This window comes from Lepisosteus oculatus, chromosome 11 (assembly GCF_040954835.1).
Source record: "Lepisosteus oculatus isolate fLepOcu1 chromosome 11, fLepOcu1.hap2, whole genome shotgun sequence".
In the NCBI taxonomy this organism is placed as follows: domain Eukaryota; kingdom Metazoa; phylum Chordata; class Actinopteri; order Semionotiformes; family Lepisosteidae; genus Lepisosteus; species Lepisosteus oculatus.
This window is the reverse complement of record NC_090706.1, coordinates 35,972,095-35,988,166: the sequence shown is the minus strand read 5'-3', so window position 1 is coordinate 35,988,166 and position 16,072 is coordinate 35,972,095. Positions and strand designations below refer to the sequence as shown.

At 35.6% G+C, this 16,072-nt stretch overlaps 1 protein-coding gene across 4 annotated transcripts in view; it reads right to left on the bottom strand.

Annotated features, from left to right (window-relative positions):
• Nucleotides 1-16,072, bottom strand: part of glra1 (glycine receptor, alpha 1) — a 57,133-nt gene that overhangs the window by 7,998 nt on the left and 33,063 nt on the right. For all 4 annotated transcript variants that reach the window (XM_015349640.2, XM_006631909.3, XM_015349642.2 and 1 more), the window contains 5 exons: nt 14,208-14,431; nt 11,956-12,038; nt 9,662-9,799; nt 6,064-6,278; nt 4,922-5,068 (listed from right to left, as the gene is read on the bottom strand). In XM_015349640.2, coding sequence (XP_015205126.1) covers nt 4,922-5,068; nt 6,064-6,278; nt 9,662-9,799; nt 11,956-12,038; nt 14,208-14,431 — 807 coding nt within the window. The remainder of the gene's footprint in view (nt 1-4,921; nt 5,069-6,063; nt 6,279-9,661; nt 9,800-11,955; nt 12,039-14,207; nt 14,432-16,072) is intronic.

Here is a 16,072-nt window from a genome sequence, read left to right as displayed (position 1 = left end):
AGTAATAATTCACATATTGATGCATTTGTAATGGTATTGAAGTTCCAAAGGAGTAGGGTAAAACCTTATAGTTTAGTGCTTTTTAATGAATAGATTTATTGTGCTAAATTTTCTTCTTCAATGGAGAGTACTACACAGAATTTCCACCTGAGTGTGTCATTCTGCTGCTCTACAATCCTTGATTATCTAGAGTAATGAACTAACATTTGGTATTATTATTTCCATTTAAACTTGTGGTTGAGATTCCATCAACGAAAAGAGGATTTTTGCCTGTTGTTGTTAGGGTGCAATGTGCACTGCACTCCAGCTGGGGGGGATATATTCACTACTTTGCAGCTAAAATCTTTTCCCCTCCTAACAAACCCAGCCAGTAAAATCCACATGATCTGTTTAAGAAATAACAGAATTATAGTTTTATTATTAAGGCAAAAATCGGACAGGAGCTGGGATTGTTGATTGACTGATATCTTACAAAACCTCTTATCAAGAGTTGCTCCCTAGTGAAGCCAAGGCTATCAATAAAGACCAAAGAGGTTAATTTAAAGATGGATGGTGCTGCTTCTACAAAGTTGGCTGTGGGAGGCGTTTTCTCTCTGTTCCATACATTCAATATCAGCTGTGGCTAAAGACTTTATTTGTATTCCAGGATTAAGAATCCATGGGAATTGGTGAAGAATCCAATAGCGGATGTATGTGTAATGGAATACCACGCCTTAGAGACTCTTGATTAGATTTGTTCAAACAGTTAAATGGATTCCTCAAGAAGACATGAATAGCCAATATTTGCTGTGGATCTGGGTAATATCCCTATTTGGCAGTCCAAATTGAAACCATTTTTCTTATGAACTCATTCATGTTTTAGTACAAGGCCCTAAGCAAATAAGACCAAAAAACGTAGACTGCTCAATTCTAATGTCTTTTTAAATATTTTCTGGTAATACAGTATATTTTATTTTCCTTAATTACTATTGCATAAAGAAACATAAAGTATCACTGCTCAATAAGAAAGATGCATCAATTATTATTAAAACATATGATACAATACCTTGTAAAAGCCTAATTAAAATCAAAAGGGATCAGGAGTCTGTATTAACAGCAATAACTAAGCTTGTGTTTCAAAGATTCCATTTGTTTGAACAAATGTCAGTGTTCATGGATTGTCCTGGAGTCCCCCAGGAACAGAAGACTAATCTGCCTTCACCTGTAACAAGCAACACTGGAGGATTTGGGATCTCTAAAATTGGATTGAGGATTCATTCCAAGCTTTTTACTATTTTAATCACCATAAAAAAGGAACGTGTGACTTTCGAATGCTCACAAAATAGGGATACAGAGCTCAGAAAATGCCAGCCCTTTTGTTGTCAGTACTACCAATCTTTTGAAATGAAGGCAAATTTGGACAACTGAATAGAAGCCATTTGAAGTAAGCAATGTCTACATGTAAATTCATATTCTGGGTCAACAAAGTCAAGAAACTGACCTGCAAATAATGGTGTGGACTTTGATTTTGATGTGTATCAGTGTTTAAGAGTCCTAAACCACTGTGACAGCCTCTCTGAGAAAAAGAACATTAGGGCCATTCAATACCATAATAATATGTCATAACATTTATTTGTATGATTTTTCTGTATACACAAACCTGGGAGCTATGCAATGCCAGATTTCTTTATAAAGCAATATATTGCAATTTAGGCTAAACCATTTTTAAAGAAGACACAGACGTTAAATTTAACTTTGTAATAAAATAAAATTAATAAAACATCTGATATCCACATGTTTAGCCATATTTGGGGAATTAACTAACATTTGGAAAACAGTGTTAAGGAAAATTAGTCATTGGCTGGATAATGGATACAAGTTTGTTAAGATACACAGTTCAGGACGTTTTCGCTTTTATTTTCAGTCAGCTGACTCAACACTATAATAATGCTTTATGGGGCTCTGCTCTAATGTTGATTAGTTTTGTATAATGCTGATTGCTTGTTTTGCTCCAAAATGGCACACTGTCAGGGAACACTTTGAAGGCATTTTGCAGCTCCATTCTATTTTTGATCTCCAGGAATATAGTTATTTAAGAAACCAAACATTTGTGTAGGTGAAGAACAATTATTTTATTTTTTGAGCACCTATATTTTCAATCCCTTTATTGTCATCATATTTCTCAAAACTGGAAACAGAGTCTGCCCTGGTTAAAATTTGCAACAATCCCTGTATGTGTTCAGTGTTGAAGTTGAGCTTGATTCCTGTTTTAATGTGGAGTTCAAATAAACTGATAAAGGAAATGCAATGCAAGACTTTTTGTGCTGCCAATATGTTAAAATGCAGCACCAAGAATCAATTATGCTTTTCCATGCTCCTATGTTAATCTGCATGATGGGAGAAAATCTTGACATTTTTGCTCAATCTCAAGAAAAAACGTATACCTTCAATATTATACATAATCATGGATCATAATTTCATATTGATTATACTAAACAGGGACTGACAGTAATCCATAATACATAAATGCTAAGAAAACTATCCTGAGATAAAATCTGTTTTCTAAAAGTATGTAATGATAAGGAATTAAATACATCTGCAAAAAAAATTAACATAACAATATTACAATTGTTGGATGGGAAGAATAGTAGATTAATTTTGAAATATGGATTCTCATTTCTCAAGTCACAAAGTAAAATCATAAATGTGCATTCTCCCAGCGCAAATTAATAAACTGTTTAGTTGTATGCAAGTGAAATATTTAATTGCATACCTTGCAGGCTCATTTATTCATTTAATTAAATTGGGAAACAACAGAAATGAGCACTGAAATTCTTATCAAGAACAATTCTATGATCTCTGCTTTTATGTACCTCATGTGGAGCATTGCACAGTCCTATTATAATAGAAAAATATGTTCATTTTGCCTAAGTCCATTTTTAAAAGTGCACTGATATTAAACATGTTCGGTTCCTGTCAGAGGATTTAAGGGAGGAAAAAAAGCTTGTGCAAGAAAGATAATGATCCTCAGCATTTCATATTTAGTTATATTATGTTTTTTAAAATAAAACACAATATGATGATGTAGAAATGGTCCCCCATTAAATTAAAAAGGACTGTAAATGTGATTCAACACAAACTTAAATTATTAATAAAGAATGAGTTGTGTGTGCTGTGAGTGCAGCAAACTGATTAAGGTTATAAATCAAGTATGTGAGAGGAATTTAGCAGTTCATGCATTAACAAACATCGACTATGGGTCTTTATTTCAGTGATCTATAACCTCTTTCAACTTACAAAGTCCCAGTGTTTCTTTATGTTTCTTTCTGCTCATTGAACTCACACAAGATTGAGCTTGATTCTTTTTGCTTGTTGAAATCAAAGCCATTAGCAGGGCTGACTTTGACAATGTTAGAGGAGATGGGTTGCTGAAAAAATTCAAGTGTTAAAATCATTCAGGACACGTTTGTCTGTCGAGTGGGTGTTGTCTGAGCTGTGACAGATTTGTACCTCTGTTCCAAAATGTTATTTGCTGTACTGTTTAAAAAGTATTGACACTGAAATAGATGCAGGTTCATTGTGCGTGAGGGTTGCTGGATGCATTGATTTATTACCCTGCTGCTGCTGGTAATTGCAGTGCAGAAGACACAGAAATGATTAGCCCCTGAATTAATTCAGCAGTTTTAAAAACACTCAACAGTAGTTTAATTTCTGTTTTTTAACTTTCAACATTTTTCACCCTGAAGAGAAAACACTTTAGGTATTAATATTTCAAAGTAAATAAGTCTGACATGTCTTTTTTGACTTGATTGGTTCCTCCTTTGTACTGCAGTCCACGAAAACCACGAAAATATTATTTTTTTCCTTCAAATAAGCTGTAAGTGATTGCATTGCATTTTTTTTGTTAGTGAAGGTGTATATCTAAATGACAAAATCTTAAACTAATTGTGTCTGATGTCTTGCCTTTTTATAAAATGTTTTTTTTGTTTATTTATACAAGGCAAGTTTTCATGTAATGATAAGGAATTAAAAACACTTTTTGTTGGGTGCTTAGAAGCTAATTGATCTTAGGATCTCATCCAGCCCTATCTTGAAAGAAATCAGGGTATCAGCTCCAAGAACTCCCACACAACCCTTTGTATAAAAAGCGCCTCCTGTTTTCAATTTTAAATGCACAGTTCTGTGCTCTTGTTCATGTTTTGCTGTTGAGGCCTTTATTAATGCCTTTGAAGATTCTGAATGCCTTAATCAGGAACCTTCATAGACTTCACTGTTCAGGACTTTCAGTTCTATTCGGCTGTCTGAGCAGGACATCCCTTTAAGACTGGATATGTGTCTGGTCACACTTCTTTAGTGTGAAAAATGATTTTCTTTTTTGTCTTACAAAACCATACATAGAAAACCAGTATTTTAAATGAATGACGAAGCCTACTTCTCTCTAAGAATTCTAAATAAAATGCATACCTGCCTGCGTAAAACATATGCCGTTTTATAGTCGGAACTCACTCAGGCATCTCAAATACTGTAAATCTGCCTGTTTCTCCTCTCCAGTGAGCATTACAACTGCACAGTGTCTGCACTGGTGCAGCACTAGTATTACTGGATGCTGGAAATCACAGTTCTGCCAGCTTCTGCGGCTGTCAAAAGGACCAGGTGGAATCCAGAGCAGCCATTCTTTTTCTGAAGATCTTGCCCAATCGGATTGTGGAGGCCCCAAAAAAGAGGACATCTCAGAAAAAAAAAAACAGATGTACAGTATATGGCTTACAAGGACACTCTATTGGCACTCAGTACTTCCTCATTTCTTCAGACTTCCCATTAATCTGTGGCAAATAACAATCAGAGCAACAATGACGGAAAACCAGATGCAGACAGCGTCACGGATAGGAGGCCTGTTTGAGCTCTCCGAGTGTGAAGGATGACTGAGTGAAGACAGAGTTACCTTGTGGTGCCTTCTCCTCCTTCGGAAACGCAGCAGCTCCTTGTGTTGCCGTGCAATAAAATTCACAGCAGCGTATTCCAGCAGGGCAGAGAACACAAAAAGCAGGCACACTGCCATCCAGATGTCGATGGCTTTCACATAAGACACCTAGGCCAGAAACACAGAACACAGAACACAGTTATTGAAAAGCAACCAACACTGGCCCAATCTAGGCCTCCTGCTACACTGGTTCAATGACATTAACCATCACAGGAGACCTCTGGAGTGGGATGGAGTCAGGATGTGACAAACTGGTATCTTCTTTGTTAGCATCATTCATCCCTCCCATGATCTACACAGAATGTGCGATTCAGCTGTGCCTTTTTGTGTGCTTTTGTCTATGTCAGTGACCTCACTAAATACTAAATGGAATTACACAAAGTACAACTCGCAAAATAATGCTCAACCTACAAAAAGAACGGTTGGACTGAATAGCCTTTTCGTGATTTCCAAACTTTTAATTCTAACCCTATATCTGAGCTGCTGCTATGGCATGTAAAATGGGATTTTGGAAACAGAATACATGCTGATTGAAGCCAGTAAATTGTGCAACATTAACTGCAGCTGTGGTACTGTAAATGTAAATTTTGCAAAAATAAATTTTGCATATCACGTTTGTTCGTCAGATAAGTAAGCCCACGAATAACTTTCAGCTGAAATCTTTAAAGCACGACTGGCCGCTTTTGAATTGTAATCTGTAAAATGGTATATGTCCATTGAAGTCACAGCACTAAATATTTCATATGTGAGTTTAGCTCTCTCTCAGACCCCACTGCACAGTCATTCTGCTACAAAGAGCAGTGCATGCATCCGAGTTCAGCTGTGGATCATTATTGTGACAGCTCAACTGCAGATGTACCATGGGTCACTTGCTCAATTTTCAGAGCACAAGAATCACTCAACACCGACAGAAATAAATGGAGGGAAACATCAGATCTCTCATAATCCCAGAAACGCAATACTTATATTCACTCTCTCTAGTATAGGTAGTGTCACTCCTCTTCAAATCTAGTCTGATCACCAATATTGACAATAAGGAAGAAAAGATCCTGTTTGATGCAGGTATGATGCACTACATATTATGCCAAGTAGTGTAGGCACACCTTAGGCAGAGAAGCCCTGGAGCCGGAGCTCTGAGTGGTCATAGTGAGGACAGTGGTGATACCAAGGCCGACGCGAGCTGGAGCAGCATCCATATTAATCCAGAAGGATACCCAGGACAGGATGACAATCAGGAGACTGGGGATGTACATCTGAATCAGGTAGTAGCCCATTTGCCTCTCTAGATGGAAACGCGCCTCAATGCAAGTGAACTTCCCTGTAAAAACAAAGATATGCTGTAATTGCAACATGAACCACCATCCACCCATTCTCTACCATCCACCTAATACCGGGTTGAAGTGGAGTCCTAGCCTATTGCGGCAAACAGGCGCCAGGCAGCGTACATTCTGAATGGGATGCCAGTTCATTGGAGGGCACACACAGACACAAACATGCACGCCAATTTTACCAGGCCCAATTTTACGGAAGCTCATTAACCTACCAGCATGTCTGTGGACTGTGAATGGAAACCAGATCTAAATACGAACCTTATCCAAGGAAATCCTTGGTCACCTACTGAGGGCCTCTTACTTAAAAGTGAAAAGAGAGGACTTTTCTCAAAAGTGTAACACTTTTTTTTTAGTTGTGCTCTTCTTGTAAAAAATTCAGTTTCAAAACATATTAAAATAAAAGGAAAATATAGTGAGTCCTGCTGATGTATTGTAACCAAATATTTTTTATTATAATTCAGCTTTTACTGTAGTTTCCTCAATAAACACCCATACCCTAAATCAAAGGTAAATTCCTATTCCTATTCCAATTCATTTTCAATTTGGCAGCTTCGTGCTGGGCAGTTTCCCAGAATTTTCTACTTGCAGTGAAATAACAAAACATAAACCTTTTCCAAGTCTAACCCTTTTGCAAGAGAAGGAATCCTCACATCTAGACAGATCTTTAAACAAGCCATTCTCCTTCTGAAATGAGATTAAAAAAGGTCTTACTGAAAGCCCATTTTTAAACTTGCTTTCAACAATGGTTTCCATCAAAATATGTAATGAGGTCAGATACTTCACTTTTCCCTTTGTCCGTAGGATACACGTAAAAACACATAGTCTGGCATAAAGCTAGGATAATGTTATATCTAATTTTGTTTAATAAATGTGTAGCCCGTGTTAATTTAAGCATTAGTAGGTTAAATACATTCAGCTATTTTCTATACAGGTATAAGCCAATGCTAGGATTATTTTCCATACCTTCAGCAGAATTATTATTTTAATTATAATAATTCTTTCATTATTTTTTAATATCTTTGTACCACAGATTTAGTTACAAGATCAATAAGAGTATTTTATACTCAGTGTAGGAATAATGTAAAGAAAAATACACATTTTTGTGCGACACGATTGAGAGAAAGACGTCAGCATGTGTTGACACTTATTTTTCTTAGTCTCCGTTTCCTTCCGTTTTATGCCAAATGTTTGTCAAACAACATTTTATACACAGTGAAGTAAAATAAAGGTACAAAAAAATCTGTCTCTTCATAAATTTAACATACTTTGTAATTGATGCTGTATTGATATATATAGCTTCTATTTTTTTTAAGACACATTTAAGTCACTGCTTTATTCTGCTCACTATCAACAAAAAAGGGTGGCAGAGAGAAACTAGTTTTCCAGATAATCAGATTTGTCTCTGGAAAACAAATTACTGTGCTAATCTACAGCACAGCCACAATACACCAGCATAGTAATTAATATTCCAACATCATATAATTACTCCAAGGGGGGGAAAACACAAAGCAATTTCCTGTACAAGAGGGAATGGTGACTCCATTTTGTGGCAGCACAGCTGTAGGAAACATACCCAAGGAATTTTCACTTCATACCGCAAATAATTAAACTTAATAAAATTGCGAACAATGACATTTTAATGCTCTTCTGGTGCTCAGTAGAGATTCAGCAGAGCATGTTACACAGAGAAGGAACTAATGGAATGGTGGCTGCTTCAGACCAAGGTGTAGGGAAAACACAATTCAATGAAATGGGGCTCCTTACCGCTGAGTACCAGCTAGAAAAAAATCAAATATCATGTCAACAAGCTGGGACAGCCAATTGTGCAGCTCACAGCTCATTCTTCAGGGTTCACCTTTGTGTTCCTGAGCAAGATGTTTCCCTTCAAGACAAGCAATGACAAGTTCTGTCATTTGCAACTACAGGTAACGTACGTCTGTAAAAGTACAGTAAGTATTTTGTTTGTCGAGGTCATTGCTTGTAACAGCTCCTTTGCGGTATTTACCTGCATTTTTACAGTTTTGGAATTACACGAATATGAAGGCATTTGCAATGCTTCCTGTCATTTCTTATGTTTGCTGTTTATGCAATGTGCTGGAAATAATATTCCTGTGGGAAATCCAATTTTCAAGGACATGATATTGTTTCAAAATGATTGCACTACATATTTCATATTTCTTATGGAAACAAAAATGTAAACTGAAGCAAGAGTGGCCCTAGGATGTTCTGAATTAGAAATGTATGCCTGCTAAGTAATGTTCATTGGTAACACAATAGATTGAGAATAACGTTTTTCATTAAAAAAATTGGGCCTTCAGTTATTAACGACAAACACACTGAGGAAAATCTTTAATCGTATATTTTGGGCTTTATTTGCCTCTGGATTTGTTCTAAAGCTTTTTTTCCAAGAAAAAAAAGAACCAATCTGTTTTTTGTTTTCCTGAATGCCTATTTTAGATATAAAATAAACTGGCCTTCAGCACTTTTAAGTTTTATTTGGAGTGTAACAATCCCAGATTGGTACAGTAGTTGGATGAACAGATGGTTTTCAGTTCAGTTGATCAGATGATGGAAGAACACAATATGGCCTGTGTCTTTCTCCCCCAAATTATTTAGTGACAATGTAGCAATCATTTGAGTGTTGATTTCTTTAAGACTCCATGTTGATTTTATTCTTTAGGAATTGATTCGCAAGTTACTCTTCAAAGTGTTGGGGGGTGGGGTGGGTTGTGTGACAAAGGATGGGAAATTAAAATTTAGTCTTTACTTTCTCTTTTTTTAAATAGATATATCTGTACAATCTGTGTAACTAAATTTATTACTGATTGGAGTTATCGTTGTTCGACAGAATTCGTTATTGAAGCTTATTTTAAAATCTAACTGTTTTAATTGTCTGTATCACATTATTTATCCATCCATTTATTTTCTGACGTCTTCTTCCTATTCCGGGTCATGGGAGAGCCAAAGCCGATCCCAGCAAGCAATGGGCGCATGGCAGGGTACACTCTGGATGGGACACCAGTCCTCCGCAAGGCAGACAGACACAAACAGAGACACGGACACACTCACACCAGGGCCAGTTTTCACAGAAGCCAATTACCTTACCAGCATGTCTCTGGACTGTGGGAGGAAACCAGAGCACCTGGAGGAAACCCACACAGACACGGGGCGAGCATGCAAACTCCACACACACAGCAACCAAGGTCTGAAATTTACCTAAGGGCCCGAGTGGTGCGAGGCAGAAATGCTAGCCACTGTGTCACCATACCACCCTCACATTACACATGATAGAACAGTAACTGACATTTTTAATTCATGATGTTAAGCCTCATTCCTAAAACGCACGTTGAACGAAAGCAAAGAAGCAAACCTGTGTTGTAGTGCTTGGTGCAGTCTCGCAAGTCTTTTTCTTCTTTCAAAATAAACTGAGGTAAAGTCAGCCCGTCTGCAACCTGCACCGCTCCCTTCTCATCCCATTCAAAGATTAGATCATTCATAGTGTATCCAACTAGCACAGGGAGACAGACAAAGACACAATGTATAAAACAGCTGTGTGAAACAATCTTCACTCTTCTTCCCAGCTTTTGACATGAATAAAGCTGAATATTAAGAATATTAAGTTTAACATTTCATTTTTAAACGTAATAGAATGCTAAACAAGTTGTTAAACTACTTACTACTTACTACGGTGTAACATTTACATATTTATTCATGTTTTACTGTGGAACATGTACTGTAGAACACATTCAGTGTACAATGTTGTCTGTGTCTTTCAAACAGAGAAGGACCAGACAGGGGAGACAAATATCATTTACAGTATGTGAACTTCTGTGTTCTCTGTAAACGTATGAAAGTACGTTAATGTACTGTAGTTAAATTGTCTGAACGTCTTATTATGAGAAATAATAGGAATATTTTAGTGCTTTGTTGACAATACTTTATTTTGAAAATATCTTAAATAGATATTAAGCAATTTTAAAATATTTTAAAAAGTAAGCATGATTGTTGCAGGGTACAAAATGCAAAAAATGGCATATGAGAATATTTGTATTAGTGTCTTTAATTTTTTATATTGCTTGACCTCTGCATGTACTTTTAAAATGAATTATGTCAATTTTATTGACACATTATCTGGTTACTTCATGTGTTGCATGGCTGAAATGATGCAGAGAATAAGAAAAATTTAGCAATTACTATATCTCAGGTTTTATATGTATATAGGAGGAATTATTATGAAAAAGGGTAACATTAAGTTTTCATAATGAGTTGCAAGCTACATTACATGAAAACTTCAAGTTTAATTCTTGAATATTTTGTTACCCTATTAAGTAATAATGATTTTCCCCTTTTATATCAGTTGCTAAGTAAGTGTAAGTCATTTTCTTAGATATAAGATAATTTGATAATTTTAGAAATAAAAATACCAATAAAACTAAGTTAAAAATATATTAAAGAAGGCATATATGTATAAATGAAAATTAAGCCATATTTATAGGTTCAACAGCCTAAAAGACACATGCTCATATTCTCTTTGAGATAAGGGGCAGAGCTGTTAGAAAATATTAGAAAACATTGCACACCAAAACAAGTAATGCCACATGTCTATCCATGTACACTGTCTTGCTGGTTCTGGTTTCTGTATTTATAATGTCTGAAACTCTGTTTTTTCCTACAGAGCTGGCAGCCTAGAATGTTTTGAGGAATAAATCAACTCTCAGATCCCTAAAATACTAACAACTGTTTTCAGTCCTACTGCATGCCTTTACATTGTTAGTTTATTCCTTTCATTTTTTGAATACGATTAAGCTAATAAAAGAGGAAAGCAAATAATGTTAACAATGCTAAACGCTTTCCAGCAATATCAGCCTCGGAGTACAAATTACATATTTCAGATGTGAAAGCAATTTTCATTCACTGCATTATAGGCACAAAACAACTGAGAATATCAGCCTGATTTTCAAAAGACGCAAAACAAGACCAAGAATTCTTATTACTTTTATTAAGCCAGATTGAAGTAAATCATTTTATGTTGATACTTTAAACAGAATGAAGATGAATAAACAATGTTTGCATAAAAAGATCTGAAAATAAAATGAAATATGTGGTAACGAAAATTAGGCTTTTCAAATCATTTTCAGACTTGTTTTTTCTTCCTCAAGAAAATCAGGCTAGTGGCGAATCTCTTGACAGTCTAAAAATGAAAACCTGTGTTTGTGAGCTCTCATGAATAGAAGCTTACATTTCTTTCTACCTATGGAGTCATGTTTAACAGATTATTTTCTTTCCAATAATTATATTTCTAGCAGATTCATATAAAAGTAAAAAACTGTGAGTCTAAAGGAAGATTTTTCTTTTTTCTAACAGATCTTTCATGTTCAGGAAATTGCCCTCAGAGCCACTGCTTTAACAATAAAACAGGCTAAACAGTTTCAAGGAATTGGGATTAGAAGATCTTATAAAAACAAAGGCCTGAAAACAAGATGACAACAGCTAAAAAAAAAGCAAAGCTTTCTAAAGCAAATCTCAGTCTAATGGTGCATCTGTTTGAAACTGCTCTAACTTCATTGCACTCTACATCATCCTGTCTTTCAGATAAACTGCACATACATCTCATATAAAGAAATAAAGAACCTGCCCCTACTTTAAGGATAATGGAATACTCACAGCTCTCCAGCTGCATGATACAGGTCTGCACATCCATGGGGAAATTCTTCAAGTCCATGGGGCAGGCAAGGATCAGTGTTATTCTGACAACAACAGGTTTTTCAGTCAGGTATCAAGAACTGACTAGGACCTTATCAAAACTCAGAGATCTTATCACTATACCAGAGATATACAATACCCAGCCACTACAGAATACAACTAAACACATTGTCTTTTTATTTACCAAGCACATTTAGGTATTCACACACTCACCCGCAGAGTTATGATATTTACTTAATAGATATTACTTTCAGAAATGAATGCGTGAATTGGGTTCTCATTATATGCTTGCACAGTTAATAATGAGCATAAAACAAACAACACAGATAATGTAAAAACAGACAGCATTTTGAAACCTTTACCTGCTGTCATTTGATGGGTTTAAAAAATCCATTCTAAAAAATATCTTTCAAATAAAGACAAAAGATACTGCTATACAAACTGGCATTTATTATAACAGCACACTTAGAAAGGCAATGTCGTTTTTACCTCTGACCTATGGTAATCTAAAAAATAATTTTAAAAAGTTATTTAGCTGTTTGTTTTTCACATTTCACTTCAGAGTAACGAAAATGGTGTCATTAAGCAAAATGATTATTGTCCTTAACTCCGGTTGTGATGAATATAGAGCCAGTAATGAGGGTGAGGCATCTGTGTCAAAGACATTTCACAGCTGTCAGCAGCAAATGCACTCTCACACACTGCAGATTCAAATAATAGCCTCCACTCCATTGAGAGAGAGACACTTTTGTAAGCAATTTCAGTTTTTACAAACAAATGATCCATGCCATTACACTAGACCTGAAACAGACTTGTATAGTAAGTCAGTGGTGTTCATATTTAAAATTCTTGACAGAGATTCATCTAGATTTGGAGGCTGTGGCTGTAATGAGACAGCACCAATACTCCGTCTTTGTTAAGCTTCCTCATAATGACTGCTGTGAAATATATTTGCAATACCTCCGACCTAAAGGGTTTGAATTGTATAATATGAGCCTGTGCTTAACACACTATGATGGTAATGAAGGTTAATGATCATAATATGTACAGTATAGTATTTAGTGACACGTTATCTTTATTATTATTAAAAGCAGAATGAGTAGCAGGATACAGGTTATTATTTTTTATAATATAAAATTAACTATATATATATTTAAAGGGAGTAAACATTAGGAAAAGCTCTAATTATGACAGGAACAAGAGAAGACATATTACTCCTTTAGAGTGCATTAATGTCAAAATTACTATTGAATACACAAGCAACAATAATTGAAAAAGAGTACAAGGACTATCATTGGGTTTCTTACCATAAACTCCTACAGCGTAAATGTAATTATAAAATGACTGCATGCATTAAAATTAAAGATTACATTCAGCTGCTGGTTAACACATCCTCTGTCTGGATTCTGAAACAAAGGAAAAGCTTTCTGGACTTGAACATTTTCACATACAGTACACACTCTGCACTGATAGCATCACTCTGCCAGGGCCAGATAAAGCTGTGATTTATGAGCATTTTTCGATCAAACTGTATACTGCAGCCAGCTCGATTTTAACGGCAGTCCATGGAAAAGAGAGAACTGATCTATGGGATCTGTGTGATAATATCAAGCAAAGGGGAATGAAAGTCTAATTTTTTCCTTATCGGTTACACTAGGTTGTTCAGAAGGAAATATTAAATACACCACAGCTGGTTTGAGTGTATTTATATCTTGGTAGAAGTGGGATATATTGTCAGCAGAATGTAAAAGTAAACATACCCTTGTAAACAGATTCCTTTCCCTTCCGTATTGTGTGTATTAGTGATGGTAACACTATGAAGGAATGGTTTCATGCTGTGAAATAAGCTAAACAAGGGCTTCATTCAACTGAAGTCAAATCACAGTTTGGTTAAAGCTCAGCGGAAAAAGATAAAAAATATTTTATCCTTATATTTTCAAATTATTTCCTTTTAAATTTACAGTACGTTCATGACCAAGGTAAATAGATAAATAAACATGCTTATTTTGTAAAACGAAGAATGATTTAAATTATAAGATGATTTGCATACCTTTTTTAATAAAAAGATATGCATTTTTACAATTCACATCTAGAATCTCTTGAGGCCAATAGAATTTCCCAGTTGTAAAGTTTCCATTTGTAAGTGCTCCTGTTTTACAGAATAATCCTAACAGACAGTGTTTTCTCCAAAGTGCAGAAAGACAGTGGCTTACCTGATACTATAAAGCACGTTTCCATTTTTTGAGATTCGGAGTAGCTTGTTGTCTGTTGTAACTTCATGGAAATTGGCTCCCTTTTCATTGGCGAAAAACAAATCTGGTTTCCAAATGGAATCCAACATAGACGGGTCCAGATCCAAAGAATCATCAGGATATTCGCTGTAAGCCAACCGGGGATCATTCCACTGCTGTCTCAGGAAAATATTGACTCTGTAATCCTGACATTGTGAACCAAAGCAATGGGAGAGTTACTACCAAAAACAGGTCCTGTAAGTAATAACTTTTGTTAGTGCTATTATGTGAACACAATTTCTTTTCCCGGGACAACAGATTCAAGGAATCAATCTTTTTGCTTTCCACGTTTTTGCTGCCCTTCTTCAACTTTTTTGACTTTGTTACCACTCCCCAGTAAATAGAGCAGCTTCATTTGAAGTGGTGCTTCAAGTCCTTAGAGGCTTTGGGACAATATATACCTTAGTGTTCCAGAATCAATATTAACACCCACACCACGACAGTCAATAGCAAGGTCTCTACTGGAATGCTTGTCATTTAGAAAACATACCTTGAGGTTTCTAATATCACATTCTGAGAGTCTGGTCTTCTGCCCTGACTGCTTCTATGATCATCAGCATTGGTTTTCCGTAGTCTTCTCAACCCAAGATGACACATGGATTCAGGCACCAATTTGTCACATGCAGTTGCCATCACTGGCTAAAACCTTGATTTCTGTTAAATATACCTCATTACGTGATAGATCCTTCTCACTAGCCATGGTTTTCATCACAAATGTATCACACAATAATCATAACACCATTTAGAGTCCTTATGCCAGTGTGGCACTTTATGATTAATAGCAACCCTTCACTGTCCTATGGTGCACTTGATTTTTATTACATACTAAAATTTTATAGCAATTATTTTTCTCTCTTTCATCAATTCTTTCCAAAACTGGAGGCAAAAGGATATATAAATAGAGCCTTTTCTTCCGTAGACTACATGTGATCTTTAAAGTAAATCAGAGAATACATACTGTATAATTCCCACAAAAGGGAAAAGCCATTCATAAAACTGGACTGCAATATGACATGCATGGTATGATTGTCCAGCAGCACTGAATAATGAATTCCTGTCAGACCGATGATTAATACTGTTCTCAGAAACGTGCATATAAAACTATTTCATCATTTGATAAAGATCACATAGCCTTCTGGAAAATAATGTGTTACATAGTTTAAAAGATCTCCTTTTCAAGAAAACTGCAGAATTAAATGAAAACCTGAAACTGAAAGGCTAATCAGGGACATTATCATCTAAGCCTATTCAAGACAAGCTGTACTATGTTTATCTGATTCATCTCAAAATGTTAAAAGTCCCATGACATAAACAGAATCTGGATGACACATTAAGTAATTACCCATGTATAAATCATTAAGATCACAATTAATTCTATCAGACACCCATTGGTAGACATCCATGTACTATAGTATTACATGATCTCTCTTCCTTTTTGCCAGTCTGATTTAAAACCACAATCATTTTCTTCAGGAAATGCGAGATTTCACTTTTTTGTTGAACATCGTTAGCAGCTAAGGCACTAATACAGTAACTCTCAGTAGTATTCTGATATATTTCCTAATTAATGTTGACAAAAGAAGACCCTGAGTTGACCACCATTTTAGTTTTTTTTTGACACATGTGGTTAAAGTGTGATTAGTCAAGACTTTGGTCGGCTATATACTGTACATTTTAGGCATTATACATTTTGTGAGCACAAAGATGCAACATTTCATTAAGTATACTGTATTATCGTGGAGTTACATCTACAATGGAATCCTCTACAGACAAGGAGGCTACTAATA